General features: G+C 39.9%; 1 protein-coding gene across 3 annotated transcripts in view; it reads left to right on the forward strand.

The window, feature by feature from the left end:
• FBXO11 (F-box protein 11) overlaps positions 1–20,336 on the forward strand; it is a 77,269-nt gene that overhangs the window by 50,462 nt on the left and 6,471 nt on the right. For all 3 annotated transcript variants that reach the window (XM_061354072.1, XM_061354082.1, XM_061354090.1), the window contains exons 8-15: positions 3,337–3,443; positions 3,542–3,653; positions 8,520–8,626; positions 8,715–8,852; positions 17,650–17,867; positions 18,443–18,528; positions 18,614–18,708; positions 20,117–20,239. In XM_061354072.1, coding sequence (XP_061210056.1) covers positions 3,337–3,443; positions 3,542–3,653; positions 8,520–8,626; positions 8,715–8,852; positions 17,650–17,867; positions 18,443–18,528; positions 18,614–18,708; positions 20,117–20,239 — 986 coding nt within the window. The remainder of the gene's footprint in view (positions 1–3,336; positions 3,444–3,541; positions 3,654–8,519; positions 8,627–8,714; positions 8,853–17,649; positions 17,868–18,442; positions 18,529–18,613; positions 18,709–20,116; positions 20,240–20,336) is intronic.

Genomic DNA, 20,336 nt, shown 5'->3' on the forward strand with positions numbered 1-20,336 from the left:
TACTTTGCTCCTTGCTTTTTCTGAGATTCTGTCTGGGTTGGGGTTTTTTTGTTTGGTTGGGGTTTATTTGAGGTGGTGTGTTGCTTTTTGTGGGGTTTGGGGGTGTTGTTTGTGAGGTTTTTGTTGGATTTTACTTGGTTTTTGTTTCTTCCAAGTCCCTCTTTTCAGGTATCTATCTGTTCTGAATACCAGCTGCTGTGTTCTTCAGCAAGCTTATTCTGGCACTTGCCTGGGTTTCGCAGCCTTGGCAGCAAGAACAGTTTTGAGCAATGCAGTCAGATTGTTCCAGTGTTAGCCTTAAAACTTGTCCCTGCAGATCTGCAAGGTGCAGCTGTGTTAGTGTGTTAGTTTTTCAGTTCATGACTACATTTCTGAAGCTCATATCCTGAACTTCCCTACTTACAGTGCTTTGGTTTGTGCTGTGGAGACATTTTGGAGCACAAACTGGATTCCTTTTAGATGAGACTAATCTGAGATATGTTCCTGGAATACTCTTCCTGCTCTCTAGTAGTTGGTGTACATTCAGTCAGAGGGACCAGGCTAGGACTTGTCCAAAGTCAGTGTCTCTTCTACCCTCCCTGTCCTGCAACACATGGTGTGGGTGTCTGACCCACAGCACTACTTCACTCTGTAGTGCCACTCCTGTCATGCTGCAGTGCTTCTTAATGCAGACGTGGCCTTAGACAAATAACAAAATAACCCCAGCATCTGTTTTCAGATGACAGTTATAGATGCCAGTACAAACAGGGCAAGTTGTATTCCTGAAGTGCTTAAAAATCCAGAAGAAACTGGATCGGCACTGACCTAGGATATAAAATTTCTCTATTACTTCATGAAACTTGAAACGACATCTTTGATATCAGGTTGAACTCCTGCATGTTCTCAGGCTCCTTTTTAAGTTTTGAAAGGCCCTCTGCTTTCTCTTCCACTGGAATTAACTAAGCTATTCAGAAAAAACAGCTATTTTAACTACAGTTCTTTAAAAGCAAGGGATCTGCATTGTGTATTTTTGTAACAGAATAGCTGTCTTGGGGAACAAAACCTCCAAGAGGAATCCAGAAATGCTAGATGTATTTATATTTCAGTTTCTGGCACTGCTGATTCTTCACTTCCTCAGACTTTCTCCTCTGAATGGTGAGTGACATTGTAGAGGGAGTCAATTTTCATTTGTCTGGAAAAGAAAACAAATTAAAGTGAACCACTAAGCCTTGGAGAACTTCCTCTTCTCTGTTCAGTCTGGCATGCTTTTCAGGATGGTGGGATTAAGGCAGCACCAAATCTCTCTGCAGTTCTACTCAAATTTCTTTAATAGTTTCTTCTGCTGACCTCTGAAGAAGCACATTATTAGAAATGGAGTTTTGCATACCTCGAGCTTTCAAAAAGCTTCTGCTTTCTCATATTAGCAAAACTGTTCTTGCAGAATAATGCCTGGTATTCTGGGTTTGTTACTCTATTGAAATTTGGGGTTATTTATTGCTTTCCTTTAATATGTATTGTGTCAGATTGCTACAGGAATACAAGCCTTCCATGGAGTGCTTGTCTCATTCTAGATACAGTCTCTCATCTTAGTAACTGAGTTTCAGCAGTTGTACTGACATGTCCTGATCTGAGAATCTTTACGAAATACATGTTTTCCTGTGTTTTTGGGAGACACAGATTTCATTTCCCGCCTTTTCCATTTGATTTAAATAACGTGTGAGTGAAAAAGGGATTATCAAAGGAATTTTCTAAACAAGAAATAAAAATACTAAAAAATAGTAGAAGAATTATTGTAGTTTTAAAGGTAGAAAAATCTAAAATGAAGACTGTCATAATTAGATGTATTTCTTACTTTTGAGTGCCAGAGAACTTTCATATGCCTGAACTTTAAATGTCTGTCGTGCATCTTTGAATAGAAAATTACATTTTAGTCTAGTTCAGGGCTGTGTTCTTCGCTTTAGTTTTTACAGCCTGCAAGATCTAGAAGGGCCTCTGCATTTTTTGTCTGATACGATTGAAGAGGGTCACAACTATTTTCTGTAGAAGCTAGTTATTTTTCTGTTAATGCACAGAAAAGTGGAATTGTTCCTTTTGAGGAATAGAAGAATTCTGAGGCAACATCCAGTTAATTTTTAATTCTTTAGGTAGTCCCTTAGTACATGTTTTCTGTTGAATTATTTCTAGTGCGAAGTGGATAGTGGTATGAAGCAGAGCTAGACTACCTTAAAGTATTTGCAGCACTGCAGTAATGAAAGCAGAGATCTGCCTTTTAGATAGTGAGAACAAGCTGGGTAATGATGTAAATGTTGCTTCATTCTGACTGGCACCTTTCTGCCCGAGTGATAAAGAAAGAACAGGACATACCACTTGTCTGTTGACGCTAGTACTGACAACAGAAAAATACCTGCTCATGAGAAATCCTGTGTGTGGGCTCTTCAATAAAATGCAGAGTTTAGGGTAAATAGCTGGTCACATTTACATTGGTGTGTCTCAAGTTGGGAATGCTTGAAAATTGCTATCAGATAATTTATCTGCTATAATATTTCTACATTTCGTGTATTGAGGAAGCCTTCTTCTGGCTTGCATTTAATGTGCAGTTTTAAATCAAGCTACCTTGCTTGTGAATGAGTATCGTTGAATTTATACTGATGTGAGACCGTTACCTTGTGCTCCCTCTTCTGGCTGTTGCATACCAATGTCAACATTTCCTTCCTTTGAATTGAAGATAAAGAATAGAGCAAAGCCTGCTATTAATACAGGAAATCAAATTGCAGATTGTGAGAACTTGCAGAGGAACATGTTGAAACCTTCTGTACATTCAAAAGTATAGTTCAATTTAATTTTATAAGATTTTCCTTCTAAAGAATGAGGATATCAATTCAAAACTCTGAATCTTACATTTGAGGAGTATGGGGAGGTCAGTTGTAGGTCATGGGCAGATTCCTAAGTAGTTCTTTAAATTGGTTCAAATTAGTTTTGGAATGTATGTATTTAGCTTTTATTAAAGGGTGTAGAGTACCAAAATAAATTGAACTCAGTAATAGAATTACAGTGCCTCCAGACTGGTATCCATGTTTAAATTGGTAATTCAGTTTGTGATAAAGAGTAGCCAAAACTAGCTCTGTACAAGAGATTTTTCTCCTGGTACTAGATACTAAATTGGTGCAGGATTGTCTTAGACTGGTTTCTTCATTGTCTTCAAAACTTTGTTTTAAGGTTTTTCTGACAAGAAGACTATTTATGTGCCAGGAATACTGTTGGTTTTTTTTTCCTCCATTGTTGTGGACAGAATCTGTAACTCTTGAGGATTTCTTTTCAGTGGCATAAACTGAGACTTAATAAATGTCTTCTTTACAGCACCCGGAAAAGTAGCAGATAAAGTTATAATAGAAAACACTAGAGATTCCACCTTCGTTTTTATGGAGGGTTCTGAAGATGCCTATGTTGGATATATGACAATCAGGGTAAGAATCTCAAACTTCAGCAGAGCTCTCAATAATCTCATTTCCATGGCTGTGCAGTTAAATAAATGCTACATTGTTGTGTTGTCTTCCTTTTTCAGTTCAACCCTGATGACAAATCTGCTCAGCACCACAATGCACACCACTGCTTAGAGATCACCGTGAACTGCAGCCCAATTATAGATCACTGTATTATTCGAAGTACTTGTACGGGTTAGTGGGCTTTTTATTGTTTGTCATTAACACTGTGTTTCGAGTTCCCAAACTAACCAGGGCACACGGAAGCAGCACACAAATCGATTATGATCACTATTGCAACAGTACATTTTTTGATTCGTGTATTTATTACAGGTCTGCAAGCAGTTTTTGTGTGGAAACGATGTTATTACAGTGATTACTTTGCATCTAAGACCTTTGGATAATCTATACTTGGTCTTGTTTTTTAATGAGTTTGGGATCTGGGCAGTTAGTTTAAAACCTGAAAAGTGACAGTTCATATAAACCTACCTGGTTCTGACATAAATACAGTTGTAGCTGCCAGGAGAGAGCATTTGAAGGGGGCACACATGGGACTTTCACATTAGGTTCATTGTAATATGCACTGTTTGGTTTGATGGCATGAAACAGTCATGAGCTGTAACTGCTAAGTTCACTTTCCTGTCAAGAGTGGAATGATTCAACATACTCAACATACAAGTTTCTATACAGACAGAAGAAATGCAGTGTGGAAAGTTAGACTCATTTCACCACCTGAGATAATAAGGAATTTATACTACCTGATTAGGAAAACATTGGTAGTCCAGATTCAGGAAAGAAAAGGTTAGAGATAGTGGAAGTAAGAGGCTGGGTGGCAGTTCAGTCATTTGGCAGGAGGACGTGGCAGTTGACCATCACTGCATGCACAACATAGCAAGTTTAATGGATTTGAACACAACCAGATGAAATGGATTTGAAGTGTGAGAAAGAAGAGGTACGGGAGAACTAAAGCACTGATTCTTTGCATGGAAATGGCAATATGAACTTTATATACCCAAGTTCAGCTAGTGAAATGGAGTGGATCAACATAGGCTGTGTGTAAAGGTTAACGTAGCTCAACATAGAGGGAAGACAACAAAGGAGATCATCACTGAGATAATAAACCCTACACTTCTCTGGTATGAACTTTGGAGGAGGGAATTCTGCAGGGAACTGTAAAAAGAATGGTGGAAGGACATCTTGTCTGTGCCTTGCAGAGGAAGATAGGCTCTTTCTTGGAGGTTTCAGGCTATAAACTACACTTTTGGTCAAGGCAGCTCTGTGCTTCAAATCGCCATCTGTTCTATTGGAGGCATAACAGCTAATATGCAAAAGTGCTAAAAAAGAGGAACAAAAGACAGCTAGCTGCTCTCAGTATCTTGAGTTCTTTATTTAATCCTAAATACTGGGAAATTGAAGTATACAAAGAAATGCATACTGTTGGTTCCTATATATCAATACTAGAGATCCTGATAACAAATGAGAAGAATTAAATTCATTTCTTGGATCACATTCAGCTTCATTATAAAAGGAGTTTGAAGAGCTGCATGGCTTCATATTGAAACATGCACTTATAGAAAAGCTGTGTTCTTGTGAAAATTATTTCTCAATATTAAGCTTTGATTAATTTATTTTTTTTTTTTTTCATGACCACTTCATTATGGAAGACTATTTCTGAGCATTTTGGATTTTTGCCCTCTTAAGTACTCTGGATTTCTGAATGTTTGCTGCATTGAATTATTGCTCTTCTTCTCCAGAATTAAAATTTCTGGTCCATTTTGGAGGCTGTGTGTAGGCTGTACTATCATCATGTATTGATTATTAATTTATATTGACTTTTTAATCCTACCAAGCCTTGCTCTGACCTACTCGGGAAGTACTGAGTGCATGTAAAAAGGGAAGAAGGATGGCAGCCTGCCAGAGAGGCTGTTTCCAGTGCCATCTCTGAAGTATTGATCCATGAGCATTCACAATTTTCTAACACATGCTTGATACTCTTCCTGTAGACCTGCAAATTGCATTAAAGCACATTTTTACATTGATGTATATAATATGGGAAGATGTGAGCTGTGTAAGTATCAGTGCCTTGCCAGTCCAAAGCATCTTTGAAATACTACTAAATAAAGTTTAAATGCATAGTTCAAATGCAAGATACTGAGTCTAGAGGTTCTGTTGCTTCTATTGGAGAAGAAATCTGTATTAGTCCTCACCTTGACAGATAAAAGTAGTAGTGGATGGCAGTGTGCCTTTTCCTTTTTTTTTCTTTTTTTTTCCCGAAATATTGCTTAAGTGTGTGCAATCATTATATTCTGAGTAAACAAAATAAAGCCTAAACCAGTAATACATGTGCTTGGTATTCTAAAAGGACATATTTCACATGATCAATAATAAAGTCCAGTTGAAGTGAGTCAGAATACAGATTGCTTTCATTTACATAAGCAACATGTGAGGGAGGAGTGATGTCAGCACACCACACCAGGAACGTGTGGGACACCACCAACACACACACACCCCCTGCTACACACACTCCAACAAAATACCCTTCCTGCCCCCTCAGAAGAACTTGATAAACAAGACAAGATCTAACGTCTGTCTAGAAGAAACTGCTTGTGTCTTAACTTGGGAAACAAAGCGAGTGAGAGCAGTGATGCTAATCCATCAAAGAACAGCAGAATTTGAATGGCAAAGTGTTGTGTAACTTTTGTTCCATATTTAATGAGAATAGGCAGGAATGATAAATGCGTTCATACCCTGGAGGGATAATGAAATATGTTCCACTCTTGACAGTAACCGTGGCTGAGGTTAAACAGCTGTAAAAAAAGACATTCTAAAATGATGCAGGAGTTTAGAAAGAACTGGCCAAGAAATCTTCCGGGCTCCTATTATGTATCAACAGTAACTTAAAACCTGGGTGTGATGGTGTATGTCCTAAGGTGGGGAACAGCAGCACGAAGGAGATTAAGAGGGATGAAATACGGCAGGTACTTCTGCTTACTGCTCCTGTGTAGAATAAAGAGGTAGTAAAATTTAGAACTGAAAAAAACTCAACGTGTTTACAGCAAGTTATAATGGTTACATCACACAATCAGCATTTTTGATGACTGACTTTCACTAAAAGAAGGTAGCAGTCCTGGTATGATTGCATGCATCCTTGAAAAATACTGGACTTCAGTATATCATGCCTTAAGATACTAGACATTCACAGAATTACCAGATTAAATAGGTGAAAAATACTTTCAGGGTAAATTTAAATGGCGCTTTTTTTTTTTTGTGGCTGTTTCAAAGATGGCTTTTTGACTTTAAGCCGTTTATCAGTGGCTTATAGAGAAGAAATAAAATGCATATTGATGAGGCTTGTAGACAATGAAGACTTATGGCTGAGGGTATCTGAATAACCACGAGTATGTGTTGCTGCCTTTTTGGAAGGTATCCTCTCAAACAGTATTCACGTTACTGTGAATAAGTGTGAAATCAGTTATATGCACAGCTTGATTTTATTCCTGGTTTTGAAGGATAAATCTCTCCTGCAAAGCTGGAGAATCTTGGGAAAAGCTTAAAGAGTTGTGGGTAAAGATCTAAATATGAGCCCTCCTGTAGTTAAGTGGCTAAAAGAAGTGATGTGAATCTTAGTTGCACCAGTGGGAATACTGAGCAGAAGTAGAGAGACCGTATTACGCCTCTCCTTAGTCCTGCTTCAGAGTAAAGTGCTCTTCCCTTGTGTCCATAGCAACATGTGGAAAATTTAGAAACAGTTCCATGAAAAGTCCTTAAAGCAGAAAAATGCGGTTGTCATGAAAAACACACTGACTGCAATTTGTGACTTGCATCAAGGAGAAGGCTGAAGGACTAAATTGCTTGCACTAAAATACATACATGCATTGGGCATGGCGTACACTAGTATAAAGAGAACCAGGAACTGGGTACTAAAGCTAGAGGAATTCAGACGAGCAATTAAAATGGACATTAACAGGATAGCAACCCTGTCACCAGCTATTAAGCTTTATGGTGGTTTCTCAGTTGTTGGAATTGCTCAAATCAAAATTAAATGTGTTTCTAAAAGATACACACTGAAGTTCCTATTACTAGAATTGAAGCAGGAATTAATTCAGGGAATCATTATAGATTGTATTATTCATAAGGTCAGACTTGACAATCAAAATAATTTCTTCAGGATTAAAAAAAACCCCTCTGTAAATGAGTCTATGAATTATTAAAGCAGTCTTTGTGGTTCTGTGCTAGAAGGTAATATGAAAACTGACTAATAGAGCATGTACTGGCTTGCTTATGTAGTAATGTTTAATTGTGGGTAAGCTGTGTGTTAAGTAGGCCAGATACCCCAGGATGAGCTCTGACCTTTCTGAAATCACTATGAATCCACAGTTTGTTTTTAGCGGCTGTAGAATTTCGTATTTTCTTATTTGATGGAGTTCAGGGAATTGAGCTGACCTAATGAAGCCTTAAGCAGTTCAAGTTCTTGATGCCTGCAAAGGGTTTGTTTTCTGGGTGATAGTATGGTAGCTAAAATGGAGCTTTGTAATTCAGCTGGGAAGAGACCTGTTGGTTTCTGATGTGTACGTAGTTTTGTACTCGAGATTGTGTTGTTTGTATCCTGCTCATCTTTAGATAGACAGTATGTCTTTGTATGCTACAGAAATACTATTTGTTTGGGCTCTTGGAATTATGGGGTTAGGAAAATTTGAAGGGAAGTAAAAGCAGTAAATACAGAATTTTACTGTGTTTCTGTTGTCCTTTTGTGTGAACAGTCAGTATACAGTCAGCCTAACATAGAGAAATAAGAGAGTGACAACTGTCATAAGCACAAATCAATATATAAGCTGTTGTCTATTCTGGCAGTCATATGCAGGTGCCCCTTGCAGAGGGATTTTAAACCAGTTGCAAGATGATGACGTGTTTTCTGCCTGTGGCTTGCAGTGCTTTGGCGCTCTGCATGCCGAGTCCTTTTGAAATACCAGTTCACACTAACTTTTCTTGCAAAAGCACTGCCAGACTATTTATAAATACACTCTGCTTTGAAGCTATGGTAACTGTGCTGTTTTCTTCCAGTTGGCTCTGCAGTATGCGTTAGTGGCCAAGGAGCTTGTCCTACTATTAAACACTGTAACATCAGCGACTGTGAAAATGTTGGACTTTACATTACAGACCATGCGCAGGTATTTTGCAGCATCAGTTTCTTTACTCTGATAAAATTGTTTGCTACCATCCTTGATTCCTGTTTTAATTGCCATCTTTATTTCCTAGGGAATATATGAGGACAATGAGATCTCCAATAATGCGTTAGCAGGGATTTGGGTTAAAAACCACGGAAATCCCATTATCAGACGGAATCACATTCACCATGGACGTGATGTTGGCGTTTTCACTTTTGACCATGGCATGGTAACGTACCTGTTTTCCTTTGAAGAAAGAAATTAGATGTTGCATAGCTGATTTTCCCTTCATTGAGGAAAGGCTCAAAAAAGATGCTTTTACATGTGAACAGGTATTTTAAAATATGCCTACTGTTCTCTTACCCTTCAGTGGATAACTCCACTTTAAAGACATTATTAGCTGGAACAGGTTTAAGAAAGGGTTTTGCAGTTGATTGGCAGCCTGTTACATCAAATTATGTTACAGTGACAAAATACCTCTTGAAATAGGATGTAAATGGTGGGCTTACATTTACACTATCACTGCATTCCTTTTTCTTTGAAACAGAATGAAAAATAAGGTGCTAGAAGATTAAAAAATGAACTAAAATGCTCTGTGGAGTCTTAGTCTTATTTTCACGTTAAATCTCAAACAGGGTATGTCCAGCTTCTTTGGGAAGAAGACTTGTCTAGCATGGAGTTATACTGGAATTTTAACACGGAATTTCCTTGCAGAATTCAGGCCTTCTTCCATAAATAATGTTTTGGGTTTTGTTTTTTTTTTTCCTGTGGGATGAAGGTGATGAGTTCCATGTACCAGTAGAGTAGCAAGTAATGACTTTGCATAGCCCTTGAAATAAAGCTTTTCTAGCCACTGAAATTATTATTATTATTGTTGTTATTATTATTATTCCCTGAATTGTTCAAGGCTAGGTTGGACAGGGCTTGAAGGATAGGGTTGCTGCCTGGTCTAGTCGAAGATGTCCCTGCCTGTGGCAAGGGATTGGAACTGTATGATCTTTAAGGTCCCTTCAAACCCAAACCATTCTATGATTCTGTGCTTTTATTTGCTGATATATTTTAGGGTAATATTGTGCATGTCATCTAACAGTGCCGAATCATTGTTTTTCCTGCTTGAATGACGAAGTCCTAGTTCCCTCCTCCCAGCTGGCAAAAATTAGTAGTTTTCTTCTAGTCACTGTTAGTATGGCAGATCTTTTAAGGATGCTGTCCATAGAGTACAACAGCTCTTGGTTTTCAGGTCTAAGAAATCATGAAAGGAAGGTGAGACTGGCATGTCTGAGTCAAGACCTGCTGGTCAAAATTAAGACAAGAAGGAAATGCACGGGCAGTGGAAGCAAGGACCAATATCCTGGGAAGAGTACAGGGACTCTGCCCAGTTGACCTCAGGGATAGGCTCAGGAAGTCCAAGGCACAGATGGAGCTGAGCTTGGCAAGGGATGCAGAGTAAGATTGGCTTCTACAGGTACGTCTGCTAGTAAAGGAAGGTCAAAGAAAGCATATGCCCTCAATAAGCAAACTGGTCAGTTTGTTGTTACCAGTCAAACTGGTAACAACAAACAAGGAGAAGCCTGAGGTACTCAACTATTTTGCCCCTGTCTTCACTAGCGTCCTCTCTTCCCACACTTCTCAAGTGGATGGACTGGGGAGCAAAGTCCCTCCCACTGTAAAAGAAAACAAGGTTTGTGACCATCTGAGGAACTGGAACACATGTAAGTCTATGGGACCTGACGAGATGCATCCCAGAGTCCTGAGAGAATTTGCTGGTGTAGTTGCCAAGCCACTCTGTGATATTTGAGAAGCCTTTGCAGTCAGGTGAATTCCCTATGACTGGAAAAAGGGAAACATTGCACCCATTTTTAAAAAGTCTAAAAGGAGGACCCTGAGAACTGCTAACCTCACCTCTGTGCCTGGGAAGATGGTGGAACAGAGCCTCCTAGAAGCTATACTAAGGCATATGGGGGATAAAAGAGTGATTCAAGACAGCCAGCACGGCTTCACTAAGGGTAGGTCCTGCCTGACCAACCTAGTGGCTGTCTATGTTGGAGTGACTTACATCAGTGGACAAGGGAAGATCTACATGTCATCTACAACATTGTCTATCATAAGACATCCTCATCTCCAGACTGAAGATGAGGATTTGATGGATGGGCTGTTTGGTGGATGAGGAATTGGTTAGATAGTTGCATCCAGAGGGCACAGGTTAATGGCTTGACATCTAGATGGAGATTAGTGACAAGTAGTGTCCTTCAGGGATCTGCATTGGAACAAGTACTGTTTAATATCTTCATCAATGACATGGTGGAATTGAGTGCACCCTCTGCAACCTTGAGATGACACCAAGCTGAGTGGTGCAGTTGATGCACCTAAGGGTTGGGATGCTGTCCAGGGGGAGCTGGACAAGGTTGAGAAGTGGGCCCATGTGAATTTTAACAAGGCCAAGAGAAAGGTCCTGTACCTGTGTTGGAACAGCCCCTGGTATCAATACAGGCTGGCGGATGGAGGGTTTGAGAGAATTCCTGAGGAGAAAGATTTGGGATTACTAGCAGATGAAGAGCTCAACATGACCCATCAGTGTGTGCTTTCAGCCCAGAACCGTATGCTGGGCCACATCAAAAGAAATGTGGCCAGCAGGAGGTGATTCTGCCCCTCCAGGTCTCATGAGAACTCACCTGCAGTGCTGCATCCAGCTCTGGAGTCCTCAGGATAGGAAAGAAACAGACCTGTTGGAGCAGGTTCAGAGGAGTTAGTCAGAGGGCTGGAACACCTCTCCTATGAGGAAAGGCTGAGAAAGCTGGGCTTTTTCAGCCTGGAGAAGGTCCAGGGAAACCTTATTGCAGCCTTTCAATACTTAAAATAGGCTTATAAAAAGATGAGGACAAACCACAGCAAGGGTCTGTTGTGGTACGACAAGGGGGGGGGAGTCTTTAAACTAAAAGAGGGGAAATTGAGACTGTATATAAGGGAGAATTTTTTTATGATGAGGGTGGTGAAACGTTGGAACAGGTTTCTCAGAGAGGTGGTGCTCCATCTCTGGAAACATTCAGGGTCGAGTTGCAAAGGGCTCTGAGCATTCTGACCTAGTTGAAGATGTCCTTGCTCATTGTAGGGGGGAGGGTTGAACTGATACCACAGAATTTTATTATCTTGCTGTAGTTGTTGGATACTGCAGGACATGGATTGCCTATAACTTTGGTGATAGGGAATAATAAACTGTATTGTTAGTTGCTTTGGAGGTTTTACTTCTAAAGGTGCTGTAGATAAATAGGAACCTCTTTGGTGCTGTGCTGCTGCTGTAATGAAAATCTCAGTGTAACAGACTTGATCTCAGAACACTGCTAAGAATGAGGTCAACCAAACCATTGCATGTTTCACGTACTTTGGGAGTGTATTCCCCTCCCTGCGTTTTGGTCCTAGCCTTACTTCCTGACACACTTCTGGTCAGCTATGGGTAAATACATGCTAGGCCTGTTCTTTGGCAAGACCACTATAATTAGACCTATGCTAATGTTATATCCACAGATGTTCTTCATAAGTAAATGTCTTTTATTATCTAAGTAGTTTTGCTGGTAGATCGTACTTATTCCCTGAGAAGGATAAGTAATACTTGTAAAAATGCAAGCATTAGCCAGTAATGGCTTAGACTAGCTGAGAAAGATGAGTCCCAAGTCACACTTCTGCAGGCCTATCTTGGGTGTAGACTGGACTTCTGTTCTCTCATTTCAGTTTTCTCAATTTTTATCATCTGACCTTTGGAACCACTGTTCCTTGTGTATTCCTCATGTATTCCATCTTGCTGTCACCACCCCTTTCCCCCAAAAAAACTTAGCTTGATCAGAGATCTAACTACAGCAAACATTAATTTCAAACTTAGTCATCCGATGTTTGCTCCGAGGAAACTGTAGCTCACCATTTTGAAGTCATGTTATTCCTAAATAAAATGTTTTATTAATTCAGGTACTAAATTGCTTTAGCCTTCCTACTGAACTTCTACATCAGGCTTTTCTACAGTGTGTTATGTGTTGGGGGACTGTTGATTAAATCTCAGATGCCTGTTGAATAGAATAATGATCTCTCGTAATAAGACATTCCTTTGGGGAAATAAATTTCCATAATTTTGATGAATGATTAATGCAATTATAGCTAATACGTAACATAGCAAAGCTTTCAGGGAAGAGGAAGAAGAGAAGCAGATGGTTTTTAAAGATCAACATTTTTAGCCCTAACTGGGTGAATTTAGGTGCACTAAATCGTGGATCTTTTTTTTCCCTTTGGTGTCTTCCTTCCTTTGTAAGTACTTGTTCTATTGCCTTAGTTCTAACCCAGATCTGGTTGGGTTCCTGATGAGTGTTGGCAGGCTAGAAGTAGTAGTAGAAAATCCCCTGTGGATGGAATCTAGCGAGGCTTTTGTCCCTACTACTGTAGATGTAGTTGGTCGGCTATTTTGAAAAGAGTGGTGTCAACTTCAGATGTTATGTCTTTGTTTTACATTATCTCATTGTCTGGACACTGCCACTGCCTCATTTAAGCTGTGTTGTATAAGGACTCCTAATCAGCTTCAGTGGATACATAGATCCCTGCACCCCTCCAAGACTTAAGCAGGCTCAGAACATTGATGAAGTTATTTAAGCTACAGACAACTGGTAAAGGAGCGTGCTTCAGTAACTCCTGGAGGGAAGATGTCTGTATGCTTGAGGGTTAATTGGAAAGTCTGGTTAGGAGCTGCTTCTTGGTGTAAGTACTGAAGTATAAATATTAAATATGTGGGTATTGAAATACTAAAAAATTAAAAAGCCAGACTGAATTCACTTGATTAATTTTAAGTAGAAGTATATTTGAACTGTTTTTTTACCAGTGGAATGCCTGTTCCAATGCTGTGATCAGTGTGATAGCACAAGCAAAATGGCATAGAAATAAATGTTTCCTTTTTGTTTAAAGGAAACACTAACACATTAAAGAGAACATGTGAATAATATTTCTCAGCTGCAAAAATTAATGAAACCTTTCTTAGTCATAAAATCCTTTGAAAGATTCCCCCCTCCCATTCCATCTCAAAGCCTTCTTTTGGCAGTGTCCTCTGTTCTGCATCATGCTTGTGATGAAGTTGATGAAATGACATCATTGGCAGTATTTACATCCTCTTTGAGTGACATAGTGCCCTTCAGATACAAATACCACGTATCTAAACAAAATAATGAATTTTCTTTGTTCAATTCTCTCACTTCACTTCTGTTATTTTTGGGGGTGGCTTTTTTTCCCCCCGTTGCTTGTGATTGTGAAGTGGGATAAGTACATTCCAGTGCCGAATTCCTGGCCTACACGTTCTTTTCCCGTGGGTTTCTGTGCTGGAGTGCTGCCTTTGAAAGGTTCAGGAGTGCTTTGTTTTTCAGTTTCATGTTCTCAGACTATTCTTTGTGTTTGGATACTTGTAGAAACTTCACCTCTTATTTCTAAACTGGCAATCTTCTGACATTTGCCTTAGTGCTTGTGCCAAGCGTTTAATAAGCAGGCATCAACACTGCATTGGCAGCCCTCAGTGCCCTGCGCTGACGTCTCCTGCCAGTTGCCTAAGACAAGTTAGAAACATTTGTCATAAATTGTATTTAGTAGTTGTATGCAAGCAACAGAGGAGTTCCAGTTTATCGTAAGAGTAAGGATAGTTTTGTAGTTTAAAGCTGAGAGGCATTACACTTGTTCAGCCTGGAGAAAAGAAGGCTCCAGGGAGACCTTAGAGCAGCTTCCAGTGCCTAAAGGGGCCAACAAGAAACCTGAAGAGGGACATATTACAAAAAGATGTAGTGACAGGACAAGGGGGAATGGCTTTAAGCTGCCAGAGGGGAGATTGAGATATTAGGAAGAAATTCTTCCCTGTGAGGGTGCTGAGGCCCTCAGGGTGCCCAGAGAAGCTGTGGCTGCCCCATCCCTGGCAGGGTTCAAGACCAGGTTTGGTGAGGCTTGGAGCAACCGGGTCTAGTGGAAGGTGTCCCTGCCATGGCAGGGAGTTGGAACTGGGTGAGGTTTAAGGTCCCTTCCAAGCCAAACCATTCTGTGATTCTATGAATTACATGTGCAGATAGTGTTCAGACATGGTCTCAACAGCTGCAGAAGTACAGTGTTTTTAACTGCATCAGCTCAAGGGCAAGCAGTTCAGTTTAACTGACCCTGCATGAGGTGGACTGGGCTTTTTAATGCAGTTTCTCCGTATTAATATTGAATGTTATAGCATTTTACCTCTCAGAAAGCCTTGACTTTCTGACCTGGCGTTCAGTCTTATTGGGGAATCTGAGATATGATCTATTTTTTTTTAGTTCTGCTGAACTTTTGAGGAGCATTTCCTTCACAGAAGCTTACAGAAAACTCTCAGTTTCTACTCCATCAGCAGGCCTATTTTTTTCAAGAAGGTAGAAAGCAATAACTTAGAAGGCTCTGTTTTCTGATGAAATTAAACTTGTACTCTGCTATCAGGTGATCTTATGGTATTCTGGGCCTTAGTGGTACAGTACAGTTCATGTACAGGTACTTCTGTTCCTCCCTGAAGGTGCGTATTATGTAGGTACACTGGGACAAGCAAAGGAGCCCCCTTTCTCTTCTACTTCATTTCCAAGCAAGTTTAAAGGTTACACAGTGTATGTATTGTTTTCAAGAGTTAAAAGGATTTCTTTCATACTTTCTTACTCTTAAATAACAGTGCTTGCTGAAGCTTGCAGAGATGTTGCTGACCACATGATAAAATCTCTGCTTGTTTGCAACTTGACATGGAATCTGAAACGGCTATGATGAAGCACATCTGAAATACCTCTTCTCCTTCATCGTGTTGCTGTAGTCACAACATATTTGGCACTCAAAGGGAAGATGATATGTGAAGTAATTAAAAAGATGCTAAACCAAGTATAGTAATACTTTAATTGAAATGATATATTCCATTAAGAGGATTACGCTCTATACCGCATAGTCGTATTACTTAAGTTTCTCTGAAGGCTTCATTTTAAGTGAAAATGAGGACAAGGAAGTGGTTCCTTTTGGGATAAGAAGTCCCAAAGGCTACCTGTTGACAGGAAGGTGTGTTTCTGAGATCTCCTTTAGATTCCCCTGTCTGTCTGAAAACATCTTGACTCACTCTGAAGAAATCTAATCCTAAATCCTTGAAGAAAATACTTCTTGGATATTTACAGAAAGTAGATTGTTTCCATTCCGTTTTGTTTTATTTGTCTCCCAGAGGGGCCTGGGGAGCGAAGCTGTGCACACTGATAGTATGTTTTTTGGAGCATGTTTAATCAATGCACTGCCTTCCCTAGCTGCAGTCCTCAAAGCAGGAAGAAGTGCCTGCTGCCTTGATTTCCTCATTGAACCTTATATATGTATATCTGCTTGTTTGTAATCCAGATAAGTTTGATGAAATCCCTTAGCAATACTGTCCCACAGCACATAAGTAAGAGTGCTTTCTCCCTAAGCTGGCAGTAACTTGAGTAATTCCTGAGTGATAGGTAGGAGAAACTCCAGGACTGAGGTGCTTTTGGTTGTAGGTCATGTGAGTACAAACACTGGAATCCAGTTACACTGAGCAGTAGAAGGAATTGTGCTTTTCTGGTAGTTTGTAAGTAAAACAAACCTCACAATTAGCAAGACTAAGTAACCAACTGAAGTGGCTACAGGAGAAACAGTATGCAGCCAAGATGCCTATGAAAGTTGGGCCCCTTTCCTTTCCAGTCAGATGTTTTACCTATACACGTTACTAGTTCAGTAAACAGCTAATCTTTTGAATCATGAGGACTGATAATGCTAAAACTGTGGCTGGAATCATACAGATAGTTTATACTACAGATGCCTGTCTCTCTCTGCTCTACAAAACCATCTAGGAGAAAAGGAAAAAGTAAGATTGGTTCATGTTGGTTTTCAGCTGCGTATTCTTGGATGTAGGGAACAGTGCAGTTTTGTTGGTTGTCAGCAGCAGAGCAGTGCTCTCAATGTCACATGTGCTGCTTTTGGTCTTGGTCTTCACAGCTGCCTGCTGGCGATAGTCTAGGTTAGAGCTTGCCAGAACTTGCATCCAAGCCATCCACAAATTAAAACACATTGCTTAGTGATTGTCCACCATCTCCAGTAAGAGATGCTTCCTCTTTTTCAGTTGTTCCGTTTCTCTTCTTTCAGTTGGGAAAAATGGGCATATAATACCATTAAAGTTCACCTCAAAGAATAGGTTGAATTTTAGTGTCAAAGTGTTCCAAAACTGTCAGAAAAATGGTCTGCCATTTGCCAGATGAATTTTCAGATGGACCAGTTCTTGATGCTGCTGCACGAGTGCTTGTTGGCATGGCAGAAGGATCATGGCCAGGATGGCTTTGTGGAACATCTTTTTGTCTTTTTTCTTCATAGCTATGGGTTTTTTATAAAGCCTTTGTTCAAATACAGTTTTGATGTAGGCCTGCTATTACTATTGCAGTGTCAAAATGGAAGTGTGCACCCTTTTAAAAAGGGTGAGCTCGGGGGGAGCTTTACCAGTTGGTTTCTCAGACCAGTCCAGTCCTGGAAAAACTACTCCAACATTCACATGTATTTATTCTGACCAGTTATTTCAAAGAAATTTAGAAGACTTTTTTTTACTAAATCAATCATATTCTTATCAAATATGTATGGTTCTGAGTTTGAAAATAAGTAGGTAGTCTTCCCATAGCACTGTCCTTTTCATACAAAGCCTGTGGGGTTTATGGGCTTTGAAAGGAGTCTGATCCTTAGGAGCTGCTAAGGAAACCTGACATTCAGTCCTCTTTGAGGTGGCAGATCCAGAGTTGCCATTTTTTCTTGGTATTCCATGGGTAGTAATAAATAGGGATGCTAACACAGTGTCTTTGAAACACTTTTTTGTTTTAGAGGGGGAAAAAGTAACTAGCTATGTAAGTATTTACATATTGTCAGTTTTGGTACTGTTTTCTTTTAAATGAGGATAGTATTTAGAGGGGAGGGAGGGTAAGGAATAGCCTTAATTTTAAAAAGGACTTTTAAAGGAAACTGCATTTTTGTGTTTTAAGGGTTATTTTGAAAGCTGCAACATACACAGAAACAGGATAGCAGGTTTTGAAGTGAAAGCGTATGCCAACCCTACAGTAGTTCGGTGTGAAATACATCACGGCCAGACTGGAGGAATCTATGTTCATGAAAAAGGAAGAGGACAATTCATCGAGAACAAAATCTATGCAAACAACTTTGCAGGTGTTTGGATTACCTCAAACAGTGACCCAACAATAAGGTAATTTTGTTTTTCCCCATTGATGTTTTGTTACTTGGAAGAAGAGATTAGATGGGGATGGGAAAAGAGCAATTTTATGTCATTTATTTATTATTTCATTTATTATTGGGTTCAGACTTAAACAGAGGAGGCTTAGGTTACATATGAGGAAGAAGTTCTTTACTTGAGAGTGGTGAGATATTGGCACAGGTTGCCCAAAGAAATTGTGAATGCTGTATCCCTGGAAGTGTTCAAGGCCAGGCTGGACGGGGCTTTGAGCAACCTGGTCCAGTGGAAAGTGTCCCTGCCCATGGCAGGGGGTTGGAACTGGATGATCTTAAGGTCCTTTCCAACCCAAACCACTCTATAATTCGATTTATAATGAACTGAAAGTACTTTTGTATATGTATGAAAATAAAATTGCTGTCTTGTGTTTGGTTGAACTGCATGTTTAATTTGCATGTATACTTGGAAGTATGTAGTTCTCAAAGCAACAGACCATACATTTTCTATGTTAAATCTGACTGTTGTACGGTCCTAGGCACTACGTACCTGTATTACAATAATTTCATAATGTGGATACTTCTGTTTCTTAGGGGGAATGCAATTTTTAATGGGAATCAAGGTGGTGTTTATATCTTTGGTGATGGAAGAGGCCTTATTGAAGGAAATGACATTTATGGTAAGCTGATTTGCTTATTACCTCTTGAATTCTGAGCCAAACCAGTACATAAGTTGTCTGAAAGAACATCTTTTTGTTATAACAGGTAATGCATTAGCGGGAATACAGATTCGAACAAACAGCTGTCCCATAGTTCGACACAACAAGATTCATGATGGTCAACATGGAGGAATTTATGTAGTGAGTATTACCTACAAGCAGGCATACAACCTTGTTTCCTCTTCTTACCAAGTTTGGGAAGGGGTGCTCTCTGAAATGTTTGCTTGTATTTACAATGACTGAAGCTCTTACGTTATAAACTAGGTTAATTCTAATAGACTGACGGTGGTGCTGATATTTAAAACAATGTCACTAAATTATTCTTATTACAAAGTAAAAGGTGTAAAATTGGCTGATGACAGAATTTCACCATTTCTTGGTTAAAAGCTTTTTAAAGGCTTAGTGTTCGTATAAGATTGTTATTATTTAAGAAAATAGACATCTGTTCAGCTCTTTTGGAGTGTAATGTGCTTATCATGTCCTCAGAAAATACTTGGGTTTTGCCTTCAGGATGCTATACATTGCACTTGCTGTATGGTCCTGTATTGTAAAAAGGAGGAATAAAGTGCAATTCCCAGCATGTGCAAAGGCTCTGCTAACTGAACTGAGAGCTGTCAGGTTCCCCTAAGCAATATCAGACTTCGAGAGATAATTTGCCCATCTTTCTACCAAAAGTTACCTGTGCTTCAGCTGATGATTCAAGTGTGCAGCTTCATCTGTTTGTTCTGTAGATCTAACCAGAACAGATTACCCTGACCAAGAATACACTGCTTTACTTTTAAGCACAGCACATAGTAAAGATAGTTACCTTGAGAGACACATCAATTTTTTGTCAGTCTGGTGGATAGAGCTGGCTGTAGGTTTATGTGCTGGGTGCCATAGCTTTCATCAGATGTGGCACTGGGGTGGTGCTTTTTCTACCAGCAGCTTGCAGAGATTTGCAAAGATTACTGCAGACTTTGAGATCATTGAATCACTGAATGGGTTGGGTTGGAAAGGACATTAAAGCTCTCATCCAGTTCCAACCCCTGCCACAGGCAGGGACACCTTCCACTAGAGCAGGTTGCTCCAAGCCCCATCCAACCTGGCCTTGAACACTGTCAGGGATGGGACAGCCACAGCTTCTCTGGGCACCCTGTGCCAGCGCCTCAGCACCCTCACAGGGAAGAATTTCTTCCTAATGTCTCATCTCAATCTCCCCTCTGTCAGGTTAAAGCCATTCCCCCTTGTCCTGTCCTACAGGCCCTTGTCAAAAGCCCCTTTCCAGATTTCTTGTAGGTCCCTGTTAGGTACTGGAAGAATGTTACACGGTCTCCCTGGAGCCTTCTCCAGGCTGAACAAGCCCAAGATACAATGATTTACATGCAGAGTGGTCTTTGTATCATGGCAAACATTCAGCATCATGATGTGCTGTTACTAAAAAATAGTACTCAAAAAAGAATTACTTTGCTGTGGTAAAGAAGGCATATTGGGGAGGGATGGGTACAGCCAGGAAAACAGTATTGGCTGTTGGCAGATTATCTCAACTCCGAAACTGTCTTGTATTTAGCATGAAAAAGGACAAGGTGTGATTGAGGAAAACGAAGTTTACAGCAATACTTTGGCTGGAGTCTGGGTGACAACAGGGAGCACTCCAGTCCTGAGGAGGAACAGAATACACAGTGGGAAACAAGTGAGTGTTGCTCTGTGGCTACAAGAGGGCCATTGAGGATAAACTTCTTTTGTGTTTTCATACTTCATACTTTGGAATTAATAATTTAATTCTCGAT

This window comes from Neopsephotus bourkii, unplaced genomic scaffold (assembly GCF_033783945.1).
Source record: "Neopsephotus bourkii isolate Nb327-2 ecotype Australia unplaced genomic scaffold, CSIRO-AGI_Nbou_v1 NB_71, whole genome shotgun sequence".
NCBI classification, from domain to species: Eukaryota; Metazoa; Chordata; class Aves; order Psittaciformes; family Psittacidae; genus Neopsephotus; species Neopsephotus bourkii.